Source organism: Podarcis gaigeae, assembly GCF_964106915.1.
Source record: "Podarcis gaigeae genome assembly, chromosome: 15".
NCBI classification, from domain to species: Eukaryota; Metazoa; Chordata; class Lepidosauria; order Squamata; family Lacertidae; genus Podarcis; species Podarcis gaigeae.
Window position 1 is genome coordinate 19,426,296 of NC_139692.1, and position 21,877 is coordinate 19,448,172.

At 42.9% G+C, this 21,877-nt stretch overlaps 1 protein-coding gene and 1 long non-coding RNA gene across 9 annotated transcripts in view; one reads left to right on the forward strand and one right to left on the reverse strand.

The window, feature by feature from the left end:
• LOC310832429 overlaps positions 1-21,877 on the forward strand; it is a 186,386-nt gene that overhangs the window by 107,085 nt on the left and 57,424 nt on the right. The window lies entirely within an intron of this gene.
• TTC12 (tetratricopeptide repeat domain 12) overlaps positions 1-21,877 on the reverse strand; it is a 39,980-nt gene that overhangs the window by 7,691 nt on the left and 10,412 nt on the right. For 5 of the 8 annotated variants that reach the window (XM_083713994.1, XM_083713996.1, XM_083713995.1 and 2 more), the window contains exons 5-18: positions 21,364-21,441; positions 19,886-20,007; positions 15,531-15,590; positions 12,191-12,262; positions 11,564-11,624; positions 11,133-11,321; positions 10,820-10,889; positions 9,484-9,572; positions 8,303-8,471; positions 4,840-4,932; positions 4,100-4,163; positions 2,853-2,987; positions 1,137-1,241; positions 187-255 (exon numbers count right to left, since the gene is read on the reverse strand). In XM_083713994.1, the coding sequence (XP_083570120.1) occupies positions 187-255; positions 1,137-1,241; positions 2,853-2,987; positions 4,100-4,163; positions 4,840-4,932; positions 8,303-8,471; positions 9,484-9,572; positions 10,820-10,889; positions 11,133-11,321; positions 11,564-11,624; positions 12,191-12,262; positions 15,531-15,590; positions 19,886-20,007; positions 21,364-21,441 (1,376 nt within the window). The remainder of the gene's footprint in view (positions 1-186; positions 256-1,136; positions 1,242-2,852; positions 2,988-4,099; positions 4,164-4,839; positions 4,933-8,302; positions 8,472-9,483; positions 9,573-10,819; positions 10,890-11,132; positions 11,322-11,563; positions 11,625-12,190; positions 12,263-15,530; positions 15,591-19,885; positions 20,008-21,363; positions 21,442-21,877) is intronic. The other 3 variants (XM_083713997.1, XM_083713998.1, XM_083713999.1) reach the window with 2 other exon arrangements.

The window sequence follows — 21,877 nt, forward strand, 5'->3', positions numbered from 1 at the left end:
CAATTTGTAGCCCTCTCTTTGTTAAAACCAAAGCCAGTACAACATTATATAATACATAGTAATATAACATATATATAATTAAACCTCAATAAGAAAACAAATTTACATCACAGCACTGTGAGAGCAACAAAACACATTCATTTAATATTAATTCTACCACTTTCCTTCAACTCAAGTACCACTTACTGTCACAATTCTTCCCTCTTTACAGTCAAAGAGGGACATGCATTTCCCAGAAATCTCTATGGCAAGATCCTGAAAAGAACCAATAAGGTGAGAATGTCAGCTGAGAACAGAAGCTTAATTACTGCTCCTAATTACTGGATTAGCAGGAAGGCCCCTCTGAGGTATGACATATAACAGTGCTCTAAGTCACAGGGCAGTAAATTTATACGTGGACTGGACAGTTTTTGATTCAGATCCCTTCTCAGTGACAAAGCTTGTCACTACGGACTGCATCCAACGTTCTCCGTCAGCTAAGTGCAAGGACTTGTGTACTAGCAGACCAGTGAGTTTTAATGTAACACAACAGAAGAATGCAACAGCTGCACTGGAGGAAATTCATTGAACAGCATAATATGCCACCTATTGTGTAACCAAATTACCAGCAACCTGCTCATATATTCTCTTGGCAACAGCGTTCCACTGGCCCAAAACATTGAACAGTGAAACAAGCAAACAGCTCAGTGACTTTTAACTCCGTACTATACTACTTTAGATACAACCCTATGTCTCATCCCAACTTATGCTGCCCTCTCCTTTTTTCTCAAGTGTCATGTACACAGATGATGCAGTTGTATAATTTTAAATAACAATTACAGTGGACTCATGTGCAATTGCAAGAGCCAAAAGCCTGATTTTGGCAAGTTATAGAGGTGCAGCCTCACCAGAATTTAGATGAAGTTCCTGGGTGTATCCGTGACAACAAAAAAAAGAGGTCACTGGCTGGTGCACCTGTCCTTAGGAACTGGGGGTGGGTGGCTATAGGGGCACATTCTGGGAAAGTAAAAGACTACACACAGCTTCACAGCTACAGTACTAGAGATGGGAAGGCTCACAAAAAGTATTAAATTCAATTCCACTTTGGGAAACCAACAAATCAACTAAAGGATAGGTGAGAGAGCCCAACACTTTACCTGAAGGAGCAAATTGGGTTCCAAAGAGAGGTTCATCATCAGGCCAAGCAGTGCATAGAGACACTCTGGGTATCTGGTGGCCTTGCCTTTGTTCCAGCACTCATCCTTCACAGGGAGAAGGCAAAATAAGCACACTAGGATTTCACAAAAACTGTTGAGGTATATGGAAATCTCAGTGTCTGGGGCTCATAGCTTCCTCATATTTCCTGCTCCGGGGATTATGCACTCCCCTTTTGGTCACTCATTGAATCTGACCACTCCTTGGGGCAGCCAAAGCACATGTTTTTACTTAAGAGGTCCTGGGTTCAGTTCCTGGCATCTCCAGATGAAAGGATGAAAAGGAGAGCCCTTGCCAATTGCTACACAAGCATTAATGGACTATTTGCATCAATGGTCTGGACTCAGTATGAGGCAACTTCAGGTAGTTAGTTACATGAGACCATAGCACCGTAGTAGATCCAGATAAGACAGTATGATGTTATTAAAACAGTGACAGGTTGTTAAAGGAGGTCATCTTTCCATTGCAACAGGAAAGGAAGATTTCTGGTTGGGCTTCCTTTCTAAGTTGACTCTCTCCCCACCCCATTCCAAAGGTGAGATTCCAAATTTCTACTTGTGAGGAATGAAGTTTATTTTCTGAAATGGTTAATGCTTTGGGAGAGTATGGCTAAAGCAAAAGTGACTTAAGTTAATGCTCTATAGCAGGGGTCAGCAAACTAAGGCCCGGGGGCCAGATGCGGTCAGTCCCCCGCGTGCTGCGGACGCCTTGCCATGTGGGGACTGAGTTCCGTGATGCTGGCACCGCTTCTGGGCAGGCAGCGACGCTGGCGCGGCTTCGGATTGGCTGCAGGAAGTTCCTGCAGCCAATCCAAAGCCTCGTCGTCCGTGCACTGAAGTAAACCCAGCACGGCCATGGACGGAGAGGCCAGCAGGCTGGCAGCGGGACTGGGCTGTGCCATGGGCATCATGATGGGTGCATTGCGGGGCTTCAGGCAGAGCTTGGCGCACCTGCTGGCCCCACGCCTGACACCCGGCTCGGCGCTGCTGGTGGTGGCACGCTCGGCGGCCGCGCTGAAGCAGGTGGTGGGTGAGCTGCGCGCCGCCTGCCTGGTGCCCCGATTGCGCGGCCTGCCTGCTGACCTGGCCTTGGATGATGGGCTACAGCGTGTGGTGCCCGCCGCCTAGGAGCTCCGGGGGGATGGGCCGACGGAGCAGCTGCCGCTTGTCAACAACGCTGGTGAGCGGGTGCCGCCAAGACGTGCTCCTGAGCGTGTGCAGAGTGCGTTCCTCCTCCAGGTCCAGAGGCAGCTGCGGGACTGGCTTGCAGGATATTTATATTTTTCAAAATATAGTCCGGCCCCCCACAAGGTCTGAGAGACAGTGGATTAGCCCCCTGATGAAAATGTTTGCTCTACAGGGTCATTTCAAAAAGTCACATTTAAAAAAATGACTCTGAAGCTTTGTAACTGTGATTGCATCAACATTTGGGTTTGATTATTATTGGGTGGGATATGTCTTAGCAGCTCAATTTTGCATTCAGTATTTACTTTTGTGTTTTATTTAAGAAGCAAGAATTAAATATTGAAAATAGGGCAGCACAATAGGAGAAGCAAAGGTAGGAATAGGAGAAGGAAGCAACCCCAGCCCATACCAGATGGGAGGGGGCAAACCCAGCCAATGCAATGGATAGCATGCTGCCAGGTCACGCCTACTCACCAGAAAGCTCAAACAGGCCTGCCAGCAATCTTGGCTTTCAGTCATCTGCATTCGGATGACCACATCTGAGCACATGTCTCCCATGATGGCAATGCAATGGGCGAGGCCCAGCTCGTTCAGTGTCTCAGCAGAACTCTTTTGAAACGAGTGAAAACAGGTTGGCACACTGTGAATTTTGTTGTATATCCACCCATAATACTCCACAACCAGACTAGAAATTTTAGAAGATTCCCTCTCTACTGAAAAATAATCCTCCATTCCTTCATTACAGTATTCGGAAATGAACATTCCTGAGGAAATGCCAAATCTCTATGGGGGCAGCCCTGAGATCAGCAGAAAACAATCCAACAATGTAATTTTCTTTTTAATGGAAACGGCTTCATCAAGCTGTTATGAGGACCTCATGCCATGTCCTTGTCACTCAACTCCAGAAGCAATGGAGGGATTTCCAGGGCTGCTGCTTAAAACAACTGAATTCCAGTGTGCAACACAACCCATGAACAAACTCTTTCCCCACTGCTGAGGACAAAAATGGATGAAGCACTGATGAGGGACAGAAGCACCTTGGGAACCTAAGAAGACATTCAGAAGACATCTTAAGGCAGCCCTGTTCAGGGAAGTTTTTAACGTGTGATATTTTACTGTATTTTTGGTTTTTATGGAAGCCGCCCAGAGTGGCTGGGGAGGCCCAGCCAGATGGGCGGGGTATAAATAATAATTATTATTATTATTATTATTATTATTATTATTATTATTATTATTATTATTATTTAAAGTTCTATCTGAATTGTCTTACCATGATTTAGTATTTGGAAAAGTACTTAAAAACAGATTCAGGATCCCTTTTTATGGATCCAGAGAGCCAGACTCCATGGTGATTCCTGTCTCAGTGCACCAGAGTTAGGCACAAGGGTATGGCAAAAGAAAAGCAACTGCCTAGCTTACTCAAGACCCAAACTCATCATGCCCACCTGCCACCTTCACAATCCCTGTGACAAATCTGGGAATTCAAAAAGGGCTTCAGGAAACATCCAAGCTACCCATTTGTTTTTTGTTTTTCCTTATTCTGCCTCGAATTATTTCCAGCTTTTCATCCTGCCTATCATCTTCCAGATCTATGTTAAGCATTCAGTTTTAGCTGTAAATAATCCCTGCAGAAATTTGAAATGAAACAAAGCTGCAGCATACAAAATGGCCAAAAACAATGCTTTGAAGCAAAATTCAGGAAGGGAGAGAGGTTTTCTTACCAGTAATTCTATGAATAGTGGCAAAGCCTCTGTGGAGAGTTTGATACGGCACTGAATTTTGAACCTGGTAACAAAGTGAGACTGATCTTTAGACCTTAAGAACACAAGAGCCTGCTGGATCAGGCCAATGACTCATCCTGTTCTTACAGTGGCCAACCAGATGCCTGGGCTCTTGTTCTTCAACAGATGACTGGAAGGACATATTAAGCCTGCCAAGCCTTTCCAAACAGATGCCCAAACCTCTGACTCAGTGTCATAATTCACTAAGACAATATAGGGTGATGAACACTAACTCAGATGGCTTTGAAAGAGGAACAGACAAACTCATGGAGAACAAGGCCTTCAATGGGTGCTAGTCATGATGGCCCTATGGAATCTCCATTGTCAGAGACAGCATATCAATGCCAGACCCAGGTGGGCTCGTGTATTCCAACATTCTACTTATCCCAACAACCAGCCAGATACCTCCACAAGCAGGGCCTTCCCTCATTGTTGCTCCCCAGCAATTGGCAGGCAGCAATACATTGCCTCCCTTTACAAGCAAACCTCCATAAAACTATTCCAATCAAGATGACTCTTTAGAGATTTGCATCTTAGTGGTTGCCACCTAGGTCTTCTCAGACACAGGGTGCAAGCCCTGCCCTGTTAAAGCAGTCTACAGTTTAGTCATGAATGTCAGGATTCAGTAAACTACCAAAGCTAGTTCTGGATGAGGAAGGAATCTAAGAAGGGCAGCTTACTTCTCCTCTGGGACTAAGCTGGTCAGCAATTTCAAGGCACATCTAGCTCTGCTGTCAAAAACCTTGATGAAGGACATAAAGATGTGTAGCCACCTGAAAAACAAAGCCAAACATGTTTTGGATCAGCGAGATAGCAGAGGTAAGCAAGCAGGGAAGAATCCCGATTGGGCTGCTTAAACCTTGGATTTGCATTCCAAGTCACTTTGAATTTTTATTAGTACTAGGCACCTAACAAGAGAGGGAGAGGGGGAGAGAGACAGACAGACAGACAGACATACAGACAGAGAGGTGAGGAGGGAAGGAGGGAGAACAGGACTAAGTTTTAGTGAGTACTTATCACTGAAAGGAAACAAACCCAAGCTACACTCAAAGTAATCACTCTCCCAATGAAAACTATCAATCCAAGTTTCTAAACTTAAACTTGCCAAAATATACCATTTGTCTGATAATAAATGCTGGAAATGTAAAGAAAATGAAGGAACATTCTTTCACCTCTGGTGGACCTGCCCTAAAGTGAAGGCCTTCTGGGAAATGATATATAATGAGTTGAAAAAGGTATTTAAGTATACCTTCACTAAGAAACCAGAGGCCTTCCTTCTGGGCATTGTCGGCCAGAAGGTGTTAAAGAAGGACCGAACATTCTTTATGTATGCAACAACGGCAGCAAGGATACTCATCGCTAAGAACTGGAAAACTCAAGATCTACCCACACTGGAAGAGTGGCAGATGCAGCTGATAGACTATATGCAACTGGCCGAGATGACTGGCAGAATCCGAGACCTGGGAGAAGAGAGGGTTGAAGAAGACTGGAAGAAATTCAAGATTTATTTACAAAAATATTGTAATTTGGTTGAATGTTAAGAAGGATGCTTGATCATAAATAATTGGCCACCACTAAACTAGACTGGAATTTGATAAGTGAGATTAAGGAAAACATAAACCCTTTGGAGAATTGCTAGATTATATTTAAATGAGTGGATATAAGATTGTAAACAAGATGATAATTTGTTTGAAAATACTTTTTAACGATGTAAGTGGGAGTAGGAGACGTGAGGAAGTCCAAAGAAGTTATGAAATTTTGTTATGATATAAGTAATGTTGTTTATTATCTGTGTATTTTTTATAAAAAAAACCCTCAATAAATATTTATTAAAAAAAAATCAATCCAAGTTTCTCTGATGCACCTTCTTTCATGCTAAGAAAATCACACAAAATAGCTAGAGTGGGTGGGTGAGACGAGCAATTCATTGGTGTAGACAGGCAAATTATGTCATCTGAAACAGTAAGCGGTCAGTGAAATGTTGGGTCTTTTCTACAGAAGTGGACAAAGGAGTCTGACTCACCAAAATATAGCTGCATTATGAATAGAAATTCTATTTTTTAAAAAAAAATGTATTTGCCTCAGTGTTGGAACTTCATGTTATAAAATGTTGGTACAAGTGTTAGAAATGTCTTTTGTTCCTCTGTGATTTCAAAATGATGTATTTAAACTTATGTCATTCTTCAACTGGGGGCATTGTCCAAGTTAAAAACAGCAAATCGAAGCAGATTATCCCTTTTGCACACATTTTTAATGCTGCACAGTGGCACTATAATCCTAGAAGTTATTGGTTCCAAATTCCAAATCGACTAGCACAAGCTTAAAACTAAAAAAAAATTGATGCAAGGTCCAAATGAAGCACATGAAGAATGCAAGTGGATCTTTTTCTCCAAAATCAAATCAATAACTAAAATCTGTCCTGATTGCAGTTGGAAACACATGCTTATATAAGCAATTGTAGTGATGCTGATATCTTAACTGCAAAAATGTGCTTCAATATGAGGTTTACCACATTTTGCAAAAGTAAGAATTTTATGTCCCTTGCGCTTGACTATCTGAGTAGCATCAGTTAGGTTAAAAAAAGTGTTTTCGTTCACTCCTAGCATTTCATACACTGGCTTACCAATCAGGTTAGCACAAAATGTCATCTCTGTCCTGTGTATTATAGCCCTAACGAGAGCAATGCTCTCAGACACACTGGATAGACCTTTAAATCTCTTGAAGAAGCAGCAAGAGAGAAAGCAGCTGCAGCTCATTCACTCCCTGGTCCTGACATCTGCCATAGCGGCAATGTGGCACACCCAGAGAATACAGCAGCTATGACAGAGCTGGGAGAGAATAGATAGGAATTCAGTCTGCTGCTGTCTTGGTGGCTCCATCACCCTCAATGCCAGAATAGCTTTGAGTCCCGAACGGCTGCAAATTCATCTACACCTCACCTTCTGCTAAACCTTTGCAAATTGCTGCTCCATCCGCCATGTAGGGCTATGGCAAAACTAGACAAGCTTAAACCACACTTTCCAAGCAGGCAAGAGCACAGCCTTTTACCATGATACCAGGTGGGACTTCTTCAACACACTAAGCTGCCTTTTAATTCCTGGCTAGGCTTACAAACAATGCAAAACAGTGAAGTATTTTGCTTTAATTACACCACTGAGATATCATTTCCCCCAGAGATTGTGTTTCTTTTTTATTGGCGGGAATTTTTCTTTATTACCAGCAAACTTATTACTGTGGGTGGGGGGGACCCAGGGAGATCAACGTGTGTTTCCCCAAAGGAATTAAGGAGCAGCCGTATTGCTTCAGCTTGCCTATAAGTGCTTTGCCACTTCTGAACTCTGGTGCCCAGCAGGAAGGAGCTATTGCTGAAAGAGGAGGAAGCAGAATCTCCCTACCACCATTCCTTTTCCTGCTTTCCACCCAAAGGGACAGCCGGTGTGTAGGATTGGATGAGCACAGGGGTGGGGAGCCTCATGCCCAGGGGCCAAATCCAGCCCTCCGGGCCTCTCGGTTTGGCCCTTGGAACTCTTAGAGAATATGTCCCCCTCTTCAAGTGCTTAACTGTGACTATGTTTCCTTCTTGCCTGGATGGAGAGAGGGGTGAGAGAGATACAAGGAGGCAGGCAGGCAGGCAATTCTGGTGCTTGTGTGGCTGGAATGTACCCTTCTGTCGCACCTACTATTCTGCCCACTTTTGCATCAAGCACCCTGAACATGTGGCCCCTGAAGGCTGCCCATGAGGGAATGTAGCCCTCAATCTGAAAATTGTTCGCCACCCCTCACTAAGTGGCTGCTTGACAGTGGAAAGTGAAGTGTAAGCCCCAAGGCCAAATGCAAAATTCTTCAGAAACTGGTAAAAGGAAGTCAAGTCAGACTCAATGAAGACAAGCCCAGTTCCCAGTCCAAAGGCAAAAGATGCTGAAGGAATGCTCCTCGAACTTTAAAAACCAAGGTCCCATTCCAAGCAGTCTGAGAAGCTAACACTGGGACTGAAAATACGTAAGATGCTTGTATTGCTCATAATCTCAGCTTCAGAGACTGAGCCCCAACATGACTGTTTCAGCCCCGACAATTTTTCCTGCTCTTCCTTGTTTCTGCAGAAGGACTGGGACTGCTTAAGCAAGCCAGGTTAAAATACAGTACCTAGTTGTGTCCAGGTGTCGGACCAACAGGATCCTCCCATTCTCTGTTTCTGCATAGAGAGTAAGCAGGGCTAAGCACTCTTCTTGGATTTCGGGCACCTCAGAGAGCAGCAGAGAAGGAAGTTGCAGGTTGACATCAGGATGAGTGAGAAGCAGGCGCTGGTTCTCCTCTGGAAAAGAAAACAAGAAAGAAAAACAAGAAAATTTCAGCTTGCTCCACCAGGTGCTCTGAAAGTCTTTTGTCAGCAATTTTTTCTCTGTTCCAGAATCACTCAGCTATGTGAGCACTGCTCTGTCATCTGCTTGAGGGATATGTCTGTAGGAGTAATGTAAAAGGAAGAGTGTTCTGTCTGCACTCTCCATTACTCCCTTTCCCTCCCTCTCTCCTCCCTCGTGCCATTTCTAAAGGGCAAATTATATATCTCATTCATACATGAGAAGCAATTCACATGTCTCTTTTAGTCCTACCTTTCAAGCATCACTGGAGGACACAAGAAGTGCAGCTTAAGGCTTAATTTGAACAACTTCATGCTCCAGAAACTTGCCTAGCTTATTTCTCTCCACCATCTTTTTGAAAGTCCATTCCCTAAAGAAAGAAACCTCTGGTCCCTCTGGCTGTATCCTACAACCATCTCATTTCTGAGAACATGCCTTCAGAGAAAGCTTGACGCTAGCCGGACTCCGTTGTCTAACACAAATGTGAGACTGAGCCACGTCTAACCATTTCAATCTGGCACTGACACATAACTCAAGTCAAGGATTTTCAGAACCACATGGACACAAAAGACAATAAGATGATGCAAAACCTCTCCCCTGGAGTAATCTTGCTACACCACTGCCATTATTAACTGCAAAGGACTATTAGTTATTAATAGCTAAGAAAGTGCTCCTGAGGTCCAAACACAAGCAAAGAGGAGGTCAAGATGGGAGTTCCCAGAAGTAGATTGAATATAAAAAGTTTAATGGGCAGAAGCTTTGTGAAGGGCCTCAGGGAGTTGTTAGTGGGAAGTCCAGAGGCTCACTGCTAATGCTGTACTTGCCGTAATTACATTTGACCTGCAAATCTTTGTTGCAGGATCTTGGAAAGATGAGCACTCGCAGGAGTGAATCACTGCAAACAATGCTTCCAAGCAGAGTCAAAGCCGTATTCATAATACATTAACAATAATTGATGTTGCTTACCATTGTCTTTGCAGGCTGCTTGCCACAGAAGGAGAATGGAAATAAACAGCTCCACTTCATCAGGGGATTTTGTCTTGGTGTGGAAGACCCTGGAAAATAAACAGGTTCATTAAACGTCAAGGAGAGGGGCAGGTCCTAGGAGATGTGTTGGACCCACAGAATAACGAAACATGAAGCAAGTGAGGCACAGCCTTTTGTTTGGACAAACTGGGGTTTAAAACATTGGTGCAGGCTTTTGAATCACGAAAGGTGCTTTCTCAGGCTGGATGTTGCCCAGCCAGGCCATGTATTTTTTTACACAGCAATGTTATGCTGGCAAAAAAATTGTTCCCCCCAAAATGCAACTCAGGGCCACACTAGCAGAGAGTGCAGGATTTTATCTGTCTACTTAGAAAGCAAAAACGGATGGTCTGTCTCAATATAAGGCAGCTCCCTATGTTCTTATACCTCAGTTCTAAGCTTTGACATTTCTCCAGGTGCCTTACAAGAAGTCTCCTGTTTCCTCCCAGAAGGCCATTAAAAGATTCTTCCCATCCTAATGGATTGAATCACTGCGGATTTCAAGATACCATTCAAGTTACTATTACATTTTGCACAGACGGCTTTTGCTCGCATTCACTCATTCCACTTACAGCTCCCCTGGATCTCTCTTTGTTCTGTTTTCCGAAAGAATTAAAAAGAAATCAGCAGTGAACAAATGTCTTTGATCTCCTCCAGGCATCAGATTTAGGCAGCTGAGAGTAGCACTTAAAGTCACCAGAGTTATTGCTTTTCAAGAAGTACAACTTAGCACATTGCAAAAATGAAACAATATGAAGCAAGGAGCTCATAAATCCTGCAGGAAGATCCTCTGCTTTGATTCTAAAAACATTAAAGAGATACTGAGAAAAAGTTCCAGCAGTTAGAGCAAAGGGGATCCTGAACTCCCTTCCTGGTGAAAATCAGCCAAGTGTACACTGCCTTTGGCTGAAACTAGTGGAGGTCTTCCGCCTTGGGTGAATGTGGTGCTTTAGAACTCCTAGATCTGATACCCTTTTATGTTATGCTTTCCTAACCTGCACTTACCCTCAGGCTTGACAAATTAAAAAGACTAAGTCTTTGGAAGGAGCATGGAGGATGCACCAAAGTCAATTTTCCTTTACACATCCAAAAGAGCAGATTTTTTTGTGTGTGCAAAGGGTCACCTAGAAGTCAGTAAAACTTTGCAACTGGCTGCCACATTATCGGCTGATCAGCCCATCTGAATTTCATACGGACGATTGTGTTTCTTGGAAATAGACTTGCTATTGCTCTGGCCTGTAACACCCTTCTGTTCTCTTCACCTGAGATACCTTACCGTTGTACGACTGCGTTGTCATTGATGATACTGAAGCCATTGTTTGTCCTAAATAAGGCTTGCTCAGTGCCTGTAACAAATTCAAAGATAATCATGTCAGAGAAGTATCATGACATGCTCACCCAATACCCAGAGATTAGAAGCAAGATCACTAAAGTCAGGGCTGACAGAGGGAGCAGCAAGCAGCATAGCACACACCACTCAAAACAGTGTTCTTCGAGGCTTTTTAGTAAGCAGCATTTCAGGTCACAAGTGCTGAGCACCTCTCAAACATGAGGCCTGCTACTTAGATGCACATCCTGGGGGTACTCACAGTCTTGCATCAACGCAGTCAGAAGCCTAATCCCATCCGCATAGTACAGAATGTTCTCATCAGGGATGCGGAGCTTCTGGAGCAACTCCTTCACTGACACAGCTGTGTGTTTTCCAGATTCAAGCTCCTCCATGGCCCTCTCCTCCTCATGCTGTCTTTTCTCCTCCAAGTCTACTTGGTGTATGTAGTCTGAAAGTCCAAAGGGGGGGGGGGATGTAGACCTAAACAGGACACATAACCTATAGCAAAAACTAATGGAACGGAATTCAGTGAACATAAAGCACAGTGTTCCAATTAAGTGTCGGGTCCTGGTGCTTAAGTAGCAGCAAGCCAGAAGTACAAACATCGTGTTTCAAAATACAGGAAGCTAGTTTAAAGTCGACAGCAGGATGGCAGCAGCAGGAAAGTGAAAGGCTCTTTATACTCCTCACCTTTGCACAGCTTCTCTTTTCCAGGATCAATGTCTAAAATCTTCAGGTAGCATTCTCTGGACTGAAAGAAAAAGGGCAAGATTTTACAGGAGGGACAATTACAGGAGATCCATCAATGGGGGATTTCCTCCCAATGCAAATACTGACTTCAGAGGAAATAGGTTAAATTTAAAGAAAGGGCAAGAAAGGGTTACATTTTCCCTCCATGCCTGCTCTGAAACTATTCATTATCAAACATTCCTGTAGACAGGCACTAGAAAGGAAATTCTAATTTTTCTCCTTGGTATCTCCAACCCAGACATGGATCAACTCCTTTGCTTTTCCTCCCGTAGAATAGAGACAGCCAGCGATTTAAAATAAAACCCATAAAAAAGCTTTGCAACATTTTTGTCTGCAAGTTAACTGCAAAAGCAGTGAACCTACACATTCTGAACATGATTTCATCAGGACCAGGCTGCTTAGCTACCTTCTTTTTGGTGCCCGACTTTCTTTCTAAAAACAAATAAGCATGTAAGAACAAACAGAAGTCAGCAGTGTGAAAACCGAAAGAATTCTGGATAACTGTCTAAATGAATGTTTAAACTGGCATAGAACAGATACGAATGCCTAAAAGTCAACAGGTCTTACCTTACTGTACTGCTTCTGGGCCAAATATGCTTTCCCCATGTGGAAGAGAGCTTTGATGCATTTTTCATCACACTGTATTGAACAGAATTATTCAGTCAAGCCTTCAGCTATTGGTGTCCACTACTGACCTGGCACTACACAATAACAGCAACAGTCAGTTACTACAAACTGACAGTTGTTCCGTACGTTTAGAGTACTATCTTATAACAAAGTCTCCCACCGAGCCAGGACAAAGTTCAGGTACATAGGAAGCTGCCTTATACCATGCCAGACTATTGGCCCACCCAGACACACTGACTGGTAGGGTTTCAGGCAAGGGACATTCTTAGCCCTACCTTGTGATGCTGTTGGGGATTGAACCTGGGACCTCATCTATGCAAGGTATGTGCTCTGCCCTTGAGTTCTGGCTTTTCCCAGACTCATAGGGAAATGCTATGCTAACCAACTGCCTACCACCCTTAGATGGAATGCCACTGCAGGATGCTAAGGAGCCTGGACTTCGGCCATGATTCAAAACACAAGGCGGCCAACAAAGTTTTTAAGAAACCACATTCTAGCCACTTGAACATGTCTCCAGATTGACTGAAACAGGGTTTCCCAAACGTGGGTCTCCAACAGTTTTTGAACTACAATTCCCATCATCTCTGACCACTGGTCCTGCTAACTAGGGATGATGGGAGTTGTAGTCCAAAGAGATCAGGAGACCCAAGTTTGGGAAACCATGGCCTAGCAGTTGAAGAGCTGGTAATGGTGTGTTGTCGTGTTTCTTTTTCAAGCCCTGAGCACAGAACGGTGAACCTGTGCAGCAGGTATGTTGTAATTATAAGGCAGTGATGCTTCTCTTGGGGCCCAAGAAGTGAAATCAAATAGATTGATCTAATTCTTAAAGGTGTCTGCTATCAGGACATCTAAAACGCTGTTCAGCCACCCTGGCAGGAAATTATACTGAAATGTGGTCATCGCTTATACTGACAGATACTCACCAGACTTTGGGGGAAAGCAGCTGTTTTGCTGCACCTTTGCTGGCCTGCTGTCTAGTGCTTCCACCCTCACCCCGCTAAATCAACATCACTTATGATATTACAAGTGGCAGGAAAAACAATCTTTCAGAAAGCTTTCAAGGCTTCAAATCCTAAGTGGACATTAGTCTTTCTTCTCATCTTAAAGGCAAATGACTGGGACAGCAACACCAACAATGGAAGACAAAGGAGCTTTTGGCTGCAGGTACTTACAGGATCACAGCCAAGGACAACATTCACTCAACATCCACTGACAGGCAGGGCTGCAAGAAGTGGCGTTAATGTGCCTTCTGGCTTTGGGGAGTGAACAGCCCCAAATACAGAATGTCAAAAGCCAGTAAAGACTGGCGGCAGATGAAAAATCCTAGTCAGATCAGGATGTAGGGCAATACCCTTGGAACCCTGACAAAATAAGGAGAAATTATTCATCGAGAAAGGACAAAGAGAAAGGAACTGAGTTGGGGAAATGCACAACCAGATTAACCCTATGGCTGTGAAACTGCAGATTCTCAGCCAAAAACAGCAACATCGCTTCCACCCACATACAACATAGAGGACCTCTTGGAAGAGCACTTTAATCTGCAACTAATAAGGAAGCTGACTACATGGGAAGTAGCAGCTGGAGTGCATTTCCCAGGCAATCCAGGAAAGAGTTGCCTGGCATAACTCCTCTTCCAGCTCTGTGGAGGGACAAGCTGTAAGACATTCTATGGAAACTAGCATAGGGATCCTCCAGGCAAAACACAGGGTGCCACCTTGGCAGGCCAAGGAGCACAAATGCCTGAGGAATCACTCCAGGTGGTCATATGGGAGCCTATGGCTGAGTGAATCTCACAGGGTGACTGCATAAATACTGACGACAGTGGAAACAGGGTCTTGCTGATTGGAGGAAAGAGCCCCAGCTCACAAAACAGCATCTGTTTTGCATGCAGAAGGTCTGCGGTTCCATCTCCAGGGAGGGCTGGGAACACCCACTGCCTGAAACCCCCAAAAGCAAGTGACAGTGTAGACAATACTGAGCTAGCTGGAACAGTATTCTGACTTCCTGTACTCCAGTATAAGTTTTGTGGGCTTTTTAAAGAACCAAGAAAATCAGATTTCAAATGGCAGCGGATCAGCTGGTCTCTTCTGCCTTAAGTGAATGCCACAAACTCATGAATATCTTAATATATCTGAGGTGACACAATTGAGCTTTGTCAGCAATGCACTGCTTAATGGAAATCAGAATTTTTTAAAAAATCACTTAAAATGCATCATCGTTCAGCTCTTCCTTGTTCTGAGTGTCAAGTGAATATGTCAATGTCACATATGCTCAGGGAACTGAACAAGAATATTAATCTTCAAGTTTTACACGTATCTTAGAAAGTGTCACAAGATAATTAATTTATCATGAATTACATCAGTCTTTAATTAAATATTTGAATTTAAACAAATGAGAAATTGGGAGATTTGTTCCATAAAGGAGAGATATAAATGTTAAAACTTCTCTGCTCTGGGACATCTAGCATCTCATTTAGGTTTTTAATGAAAAGTCAGCAACTGTGTCCAGGAAGACAACTTAGTGTCTCTTAAGGAAGCATAGGACTTAATTTTAATCCAGTAATCATAACCAATGCAACACCTTTCTTTAATTGCAAATAATTTTGGAATCTTTAACACATTTTGACCTCCTGAGATTTCCATTATATGGAACAGGCTCGTGAACATAAGAACTCTACTGGACTAGATGGTGCATCTAGTCTAGAATCCTGTTCTCAGAGGTCATCCAAATACCTCTGGGAAGCCCATCAGTAAGATATGAGAATAATGGCACTCTCCCAATTTGTGATAGCCAGCAACCAGTAAGGGAGGTAATATATTCAAGACTAGTAGCCTAGTCATGATAGCCATTTTAGCACCAGAAATATGGTTTGAGAGAGTGACTGGGTTGCCTAACAGCAAGGACCCCTTGATCCAAGTGCAGATCTTCATCTACCTGGCCTGACTGTCATCTGCAAGTGCCATCACAAAGCAAGAGAGAGGTTCATGGCAACAAAGGGTCGTGAAGCATAGAGGTTTGGAAAAGCATGAGAGTTTTCTCATGATGCCCTAGAATAGCTACTACCTCCCTGTGCCATGAGAAGTGGCTCATCTGGCTGCCTAAACTTTCCTTGGGGTACTTTTTTCTTTTAAGGGTTGGTTTGTATTTAATAGCTTGGAAGATGGATCTACCCAGTCCCTCCATCACCTGTATTGTCTCATTCACACACCACTAGGCTGAATGTACCCAACACTTTCCCTCTTCAGAACTGGCCAGCTGAGAAATGTAGGGGGTCTCTTACCCTTAAAGCCCAGTCACAGTCACTGATAGCTTTTTCATAGTCTTGCAACTTGATGTAGGCCTGAAACAAAATGGATCAACAGAGGACTATAAGTTGATGTACAGTTGCTAATTAAAAGACAGGTCATTTTTGTGAGTCTTTCCTTGTTCAAAGTATTCAACTGATCTCAGCTAATTAATTAAACTCAATTAAAGTGATAAAACCTGCACACACTCTGGAAAGGCTACAAACAGTAACCCTTGAGAGATGCTCCTTACTCTCCCAGGCACACCTTCACAGAGTCTTCAATTAAATTAAACCAGAGAAAACAGGGAGAGGTCAAAAAGCATTGAACCCATGATCAGAAAGGGTCCTCTATGCCTCTGGGTTTAAGGCAATGAATTACAGCCCTGTTTCAATTATTGTCAAAAGCACCATTAATTGGAACAGAAGCTGTTCCTCCTACAAAGGCATTTAAGAGTTAAGGTCCTAAATCAGAGGAATCTGACTCTTCAAAAAGCTGCAGGTCAAAACTACAATATTACAGATGTGTTTTGCATCAGTTGGCTGTCCTGTGAGAGATGAATCTAAGAGTTCGTGAACAACCACATGATGTAATAGCCTCTTAAAATGCTTGACAAAATGACAGTACAGATCTGGAGAGTTCCACTCATGATGTGAAGTGCATAGAGTTCTTTATGAAGGATGAGCAGCGGCACTTTGCGAACTTTCAAATAATGTGTCCTGGAGTTTTTATGCAGCTAGTTAGGCACTGTAGTGGGCAACCTGGTGACCAAGATATACCCCAAGGGAAGGGAAACAACTTGCCCTGACACACCCCATGCTTTCCAGTGTGTAAAGCCTGTCAGCTCCCCAACCCTATGACATGTTGGGACCAGGAAAGCTTGGTTCACCTGCTAATGGATACTCTGGAACACATACACACACATACACACACACACACACAAATATCTAAGGACTCTGATATTTTAAGAGCCCCCAAGGAGCCACAGATGCACACTGTCTTACACCACTTTTGTACCAGAGAATTTGGCTTCATTTTTTAGCATCTTTCAGGATGTCAGCAGTAGCCATGTAGTATGCCTGAGTTGCATCCCCTTTAACAGAGCAGAATGCAGGATAAGTGGAATTGAATGAGCTTTGTCAAAGAGCAGAGTCTGCAATATTCTGCCAGTAACTTTCGGCCATATTTTCTCCTAGATATCCTATTAATATTCATTGTTGAGAAATGGCAAGAAATTGGCAAGAAATGAAGCACATCAAATCCTATTATAAGGAATGTGAAAGGTGACGCAAGAATTGCACAGAGCTGCTTGTAGCTCATTTTGAACATGCTTAGATTCTAGAAAGGCCCACAAAGACTATGCCTAGGTTCTCATTTGAAGGTGCTGAAGGTTTGGCTACATTTCAAAGGAGCAACTGTAATGCACATTTAGCTGAATTATTTGTGCCTCCAAAAGGGTATTGGTTGGAAACAGGGCAAACACTTTTGAGTTTTACCTTTGGTCTCCATCCTGCACTCAGCTATCACCTGTGGCACCTAGAAGCTGTCAGCATGTGACAGAGGCCACACCCTGGGATACGACTTTGACTGGTCAACCAGGTGAGGGTAGCTGATGGGTCTCAAACCCTTGGTTAGTTAGGGACTTCCCCTGCATGCGAAGACAGACTCTGGCAGATGAAACTAAAAGTGGGTCAAACTGTTAAATAGGCAGCTACTGCACCTGCTGTGTGCAGAGGAAAGAAAGGGGCAGATCATAGAATCACAGAATCATAGAGTTGGAAGAGACCACAAGGGCCATCGAGTCCAACCCCCTGCCAAGCAGGAAACACCATCAGAGCACTCCTGACATATGGTTGTCAAGCCTCTGCTTAAAGACCTCCAAAGAAGGAGACTCCACCACACTCCTTGGCAGCAAATTCCACTGTCAAACAGCTCTTACTGTCAGGAAGTTCTTCCTAATGTTTAGGTGGAATCTTCTTCCTTGTAGTTTGGATCCATTGCTCCGTGTCCGCTTCTCTGGAGCAGCAGAAAACAACCTTTCTCCCTCCTCTATGTGACATCCTTTTATATATTTGAACATGGCTATCGTATCACCCCTTAACCTCCTCTTCTCCATGCTAAACATGCCCAGCTCCCTTAGCCGTTCTTCATAAGGCATCGTTTCCAGGCCTTTGACCATTTTGGTTGCCCTCCTCTGGACAAGTTCCAGTTTCTCAGTGTCCTTCTTGAACTGTGGTGCCCAGAACTGGACACAGTACTCCAGGTGAGGTCTGACCAGAGCAGAATACAGTGGCACTATTACTTCCCTTGATCTAGATGCTATACTCCTATTGATGCAGCCCAGAATTGCATTGGCTTTTTTAGCTGCCGCGTCACACTGTTGGCTCATGTCAAGTTTGTGGTCAACCAAGACTCCTAGATCCTTTTCACATGTACTGCTCTCAAGCCAGGTGTCACCCATCTTGTATTTGTGCCTCTCATTTTTTTTGCCCAAGTGTAATACTTTACATTTCTCCCTGTTAAAATTCATCTCGTTTGTTTTGGCCCAGTTCTCTAATCTGTCAAGGTCGTTTTGAAGTGTGATCCTGTCCTCTGGGGTGTTAGCCACCCCTCCCAGTTTGGTGTCATCTGCAATGGATGCCCTTGAGTCCATCATCCAAGATGGGGCTCATCAACCTGGGAAGGTAGGAGAAGGAAACACTGATCCTAAACCACCACCACGCTACAGGATATCTTCGGGAGAAGAAAAGGCTAAGGAGTAAACCCTACACAAATCTGGAGTAATTTCTCCAAGACGGATGCATGGTGCCTTGTACGCCTCCTTATGTCAACTCCTGCAGTCAAGCTGGTGCCAAACGTATTGCTCTTTTCCCCCCTTTGGACCACATCAGCGAGGCCAAGAGAAGGGCCTTGTTGTCTGGGTAGACCAGGACCTCCATACACACAACTGGCCTCCACAGTCACTTACGGACTCATTGTTAAAACCGTGTTTATGGAAGACAATCTTACTCGGCTACGGGTGATCGCCAAAGAAGAAGAAGAAGAAGAAGAAGAAGAAGAAGAAGAAGAGGAAGAAGAAGAAGAAGAAGAAGAAGAAGAAGAAGAAGAAGAAGAAGAAGAAGAAGAAGACACACTGCCTAGACTTGCACTCCAGGGAGGTCATGTTGGTGTTGCTAACACAGTGGTTTGACTTCACCCCCAGAGGTGTGCTCCATTATCTCTCGAAACATATAAAAAATTTTTAGGGACAATGATGTTTTTAAAGTCCATGTAAAAATAGACAAAGAGGTGGCTTGCTGGATATCGCTGGGGAGGGAATTCCAAAATCTTAGTGCCAGGATGGAGAAGGCCCTATCTCTGGCACAAGCCCAGAGAGTCTGATTTCTTTTTGTCAGGGCATGGGGTGGGGGACCTGAAATGGCAGCCTTGGGTGATATTATTATTATTATTATTACTATTATTATTATTATTATTATTACTATTATTATTATTATTTTATTTATTTATTTATTGAATTTATATACTGCCCTATACCCGCAGGTCTCAGGTCATTTCCCAGAATAAAATCAGAATATAAAACCACAAAATACATAATCATAATAAAAACAACAACCCAATAACCCCGCAACACATTTTTAAAGGGCATTGGGATGGTTTCACATAAGCAGAGGAAACCCTTCGAATATCCAGGTCCCAGATTGTATAAGCAGAAGATGCTTCCGACTACTGCACATGATTGGACGTCATTTGAAATCACAAATACAATAATTGGCAAGCCTGAAAGTTTAGTGGTTAGCAATGTTTGCTAAATAAAGATGCTAATTTAGAATAACTCTGTGGGGCACCAGAAAATGTTGTGATGAAAATGGAAAATGTCCCTATGCCAATTCCCAAAGTCAAAATTTTCCTGAAAACGTGCATCACTGATACTCAACTGTGCAATTCTCATGAGAGAAGCAGGCAATGCGTTGGCGGATAGGTGGTTACTAGGAGGGCAATACTAAGCCAAGGCCATACAGTCCTGGGAATCATGAAATGCATAAAGAAAACGAATGCATTTCAAATGCAGGAGATCAGGCAGGAGTTGGTGACCCAATGTTACAAATGACTAGAATAACATTGCCATGTTTTCCTTCCAAGTTCATAATATTATCTTTCAACGTGAAAATAATATTATTTTCCAGATAAAGCATCGTTTACCAATAAACTAGGTGGTCTGTTTCAATTGCAACCATGAATCTATGGCTTTATCTTTAGACTGGTTATATTCAGACTGAGATTAGATCACCAAATCAACTACCTGTTGTGGGGATAAAGTGGTCATCATTTGTTGTTCTTGCCCCACACTGACCTGTGCTCTATTGGTGTACAGAACCTGCATATCCTTTTGCTTCTTGAGGCCTTCAGTGTACTTCTGAATAGCCAGTGCATAGTCCCCTTTGCTGAAAGCATCGTTCCCTTTTTCTTTCAGTGCTGTGGAAATGATAACCAGATGCATAAAAAGCCTTTGTTAGGTAAGACCCAGAATGTTGGTTGGAAAGTAGGTGGGGTGGGGGGTATGAACCAACATCCTGATTCACAATAAACAACTAGGACTTGAGCTGCAAGATTCTCATATCCTGTTAAAACTTTCATCAACTCCTGTTGCCATTGCTGAGCAGTAATAACCTGACGTTATTAAATATTTGACCACCGTAAACTATATTTGAAGATACATGAGCAGTCAAATGATCAATTATTCTTTGACTATGCCTTATCAGTGCTGTTCACAGAATCTGTGGAGGCAGGACCCTCCTTCTGTAGCCTGAGGTGTGACCCAGACATTTTATGAAATCTTATGTGTACAACTGTAGCACTGGTTTTTATTATCTTTTCTATTTTATCTCATGGTATGCTACTTCAATAGCTTTGTGCAACCCGTACAGCACATAGGCGACAATTATTCACACAATTAATATTCTTGTTCAAAAAAATTTTTTCACCATTTATCAGATTTGTGAGAATAAGACAACTACTTTCAAAATGCCATAAAAACTTATGTTATCTAAAATAAAGTGAATTTGCAGTATCAGATTTTACTAAGTTCTTACAACTTCTTGACGCAATTTTTGTTTTTTCTTGTTTTTTAGGTAAGTTCAAGAAGGTAGCGATGTTCCTGGTAGCTGTGAAGTGCAGATGAAAGACAGGGTGCCAGCGTTCTATCCCCGTTTCGCCCTAGCAATCCATAAAGTTGAAGAGCTGCTATTTTGTCCTCAGTAGTCTTGAGCCATTAATGTGTCTATTAGTGCTAAATGTAGTTATAGAAACAATTTCTTGGCTTAAGCATAAAGAACTGAATAGCTTAAGACTACTGAGGAAGCCCAGGAAACTGTGCTCAGGGAGTGGACTATCAGCCAACCCCAATAAACTGGCCCTGTCAATTACCTACCTTCTTCTTGAACTTACCTAAAAAGCAAGAAAAAATAAAAATTGAGTCAAGAAGTTGTAAGAACTTAGTAAAATCTGATACTGCAAGTTCATTTTATTTTAGATAGCTTATAAGTTTACATGGCATTTTGTAAGTAGTTGTCTTATTCTCACAAATCTGATAAATGGTAAAAAAATTGTTTTTGAACAAGAATATTAATTGTGTGAATAATTGTCGCCTATGTGCTGTACGGCACAGGTTGTATTTCTTCAGCAGCACTTCAATAGCTTTGGCACAGTGGTTTATAAATCTGTAAAATAAATAATAAATAAAACAGAACAGCTTCATCACAGGTTAAAACCAAGGTTTCTTTCTAGATAGCTCCCACCCCTTCCCCTGACATGTCAAAACCAAACTGTTACCGTTTGCTAAGGCTTCATTGTGCTTCCTTTTCCTTGCTCGCTCTTTGGCATCCTTTTCTAAAACGGCCATGAAACTCTCTAAAAGCCAAGAAAGTGGAGATGCAAGTTCAATCAAACAAAAAGAGCTTGATCGCTTTGGAAAGGGGAAAGAGGAAGGTAAAATTGAAGAGCAAAGGCATATCTGAGATGTGAAATGGAAATTGAAAAGGGCTGTTTCATTAATGTGACATCAAATCAGAACAGGGGTAATAAGCTTCCATTTAAACAGAGACGCATAGCGGTGATAGTGATTTTAATCCCTACATTTCAAAAAACCCACATTTCTAGGCGACAGGGTCTTTCTAGTTTCTGGATAATGAAGTGATTAAAAGATACTGAAAAGCACTTCTTCACACACTGAAGATGCAAGCCATCTGGGCTTGCTATGTAGATGAATGAAACCAGTTCTGACTTGGGAATTTAAAAGAAAAAGTGGCTTTAATGGTATAAGATGTTGCAGGATTAATAGAGAGAA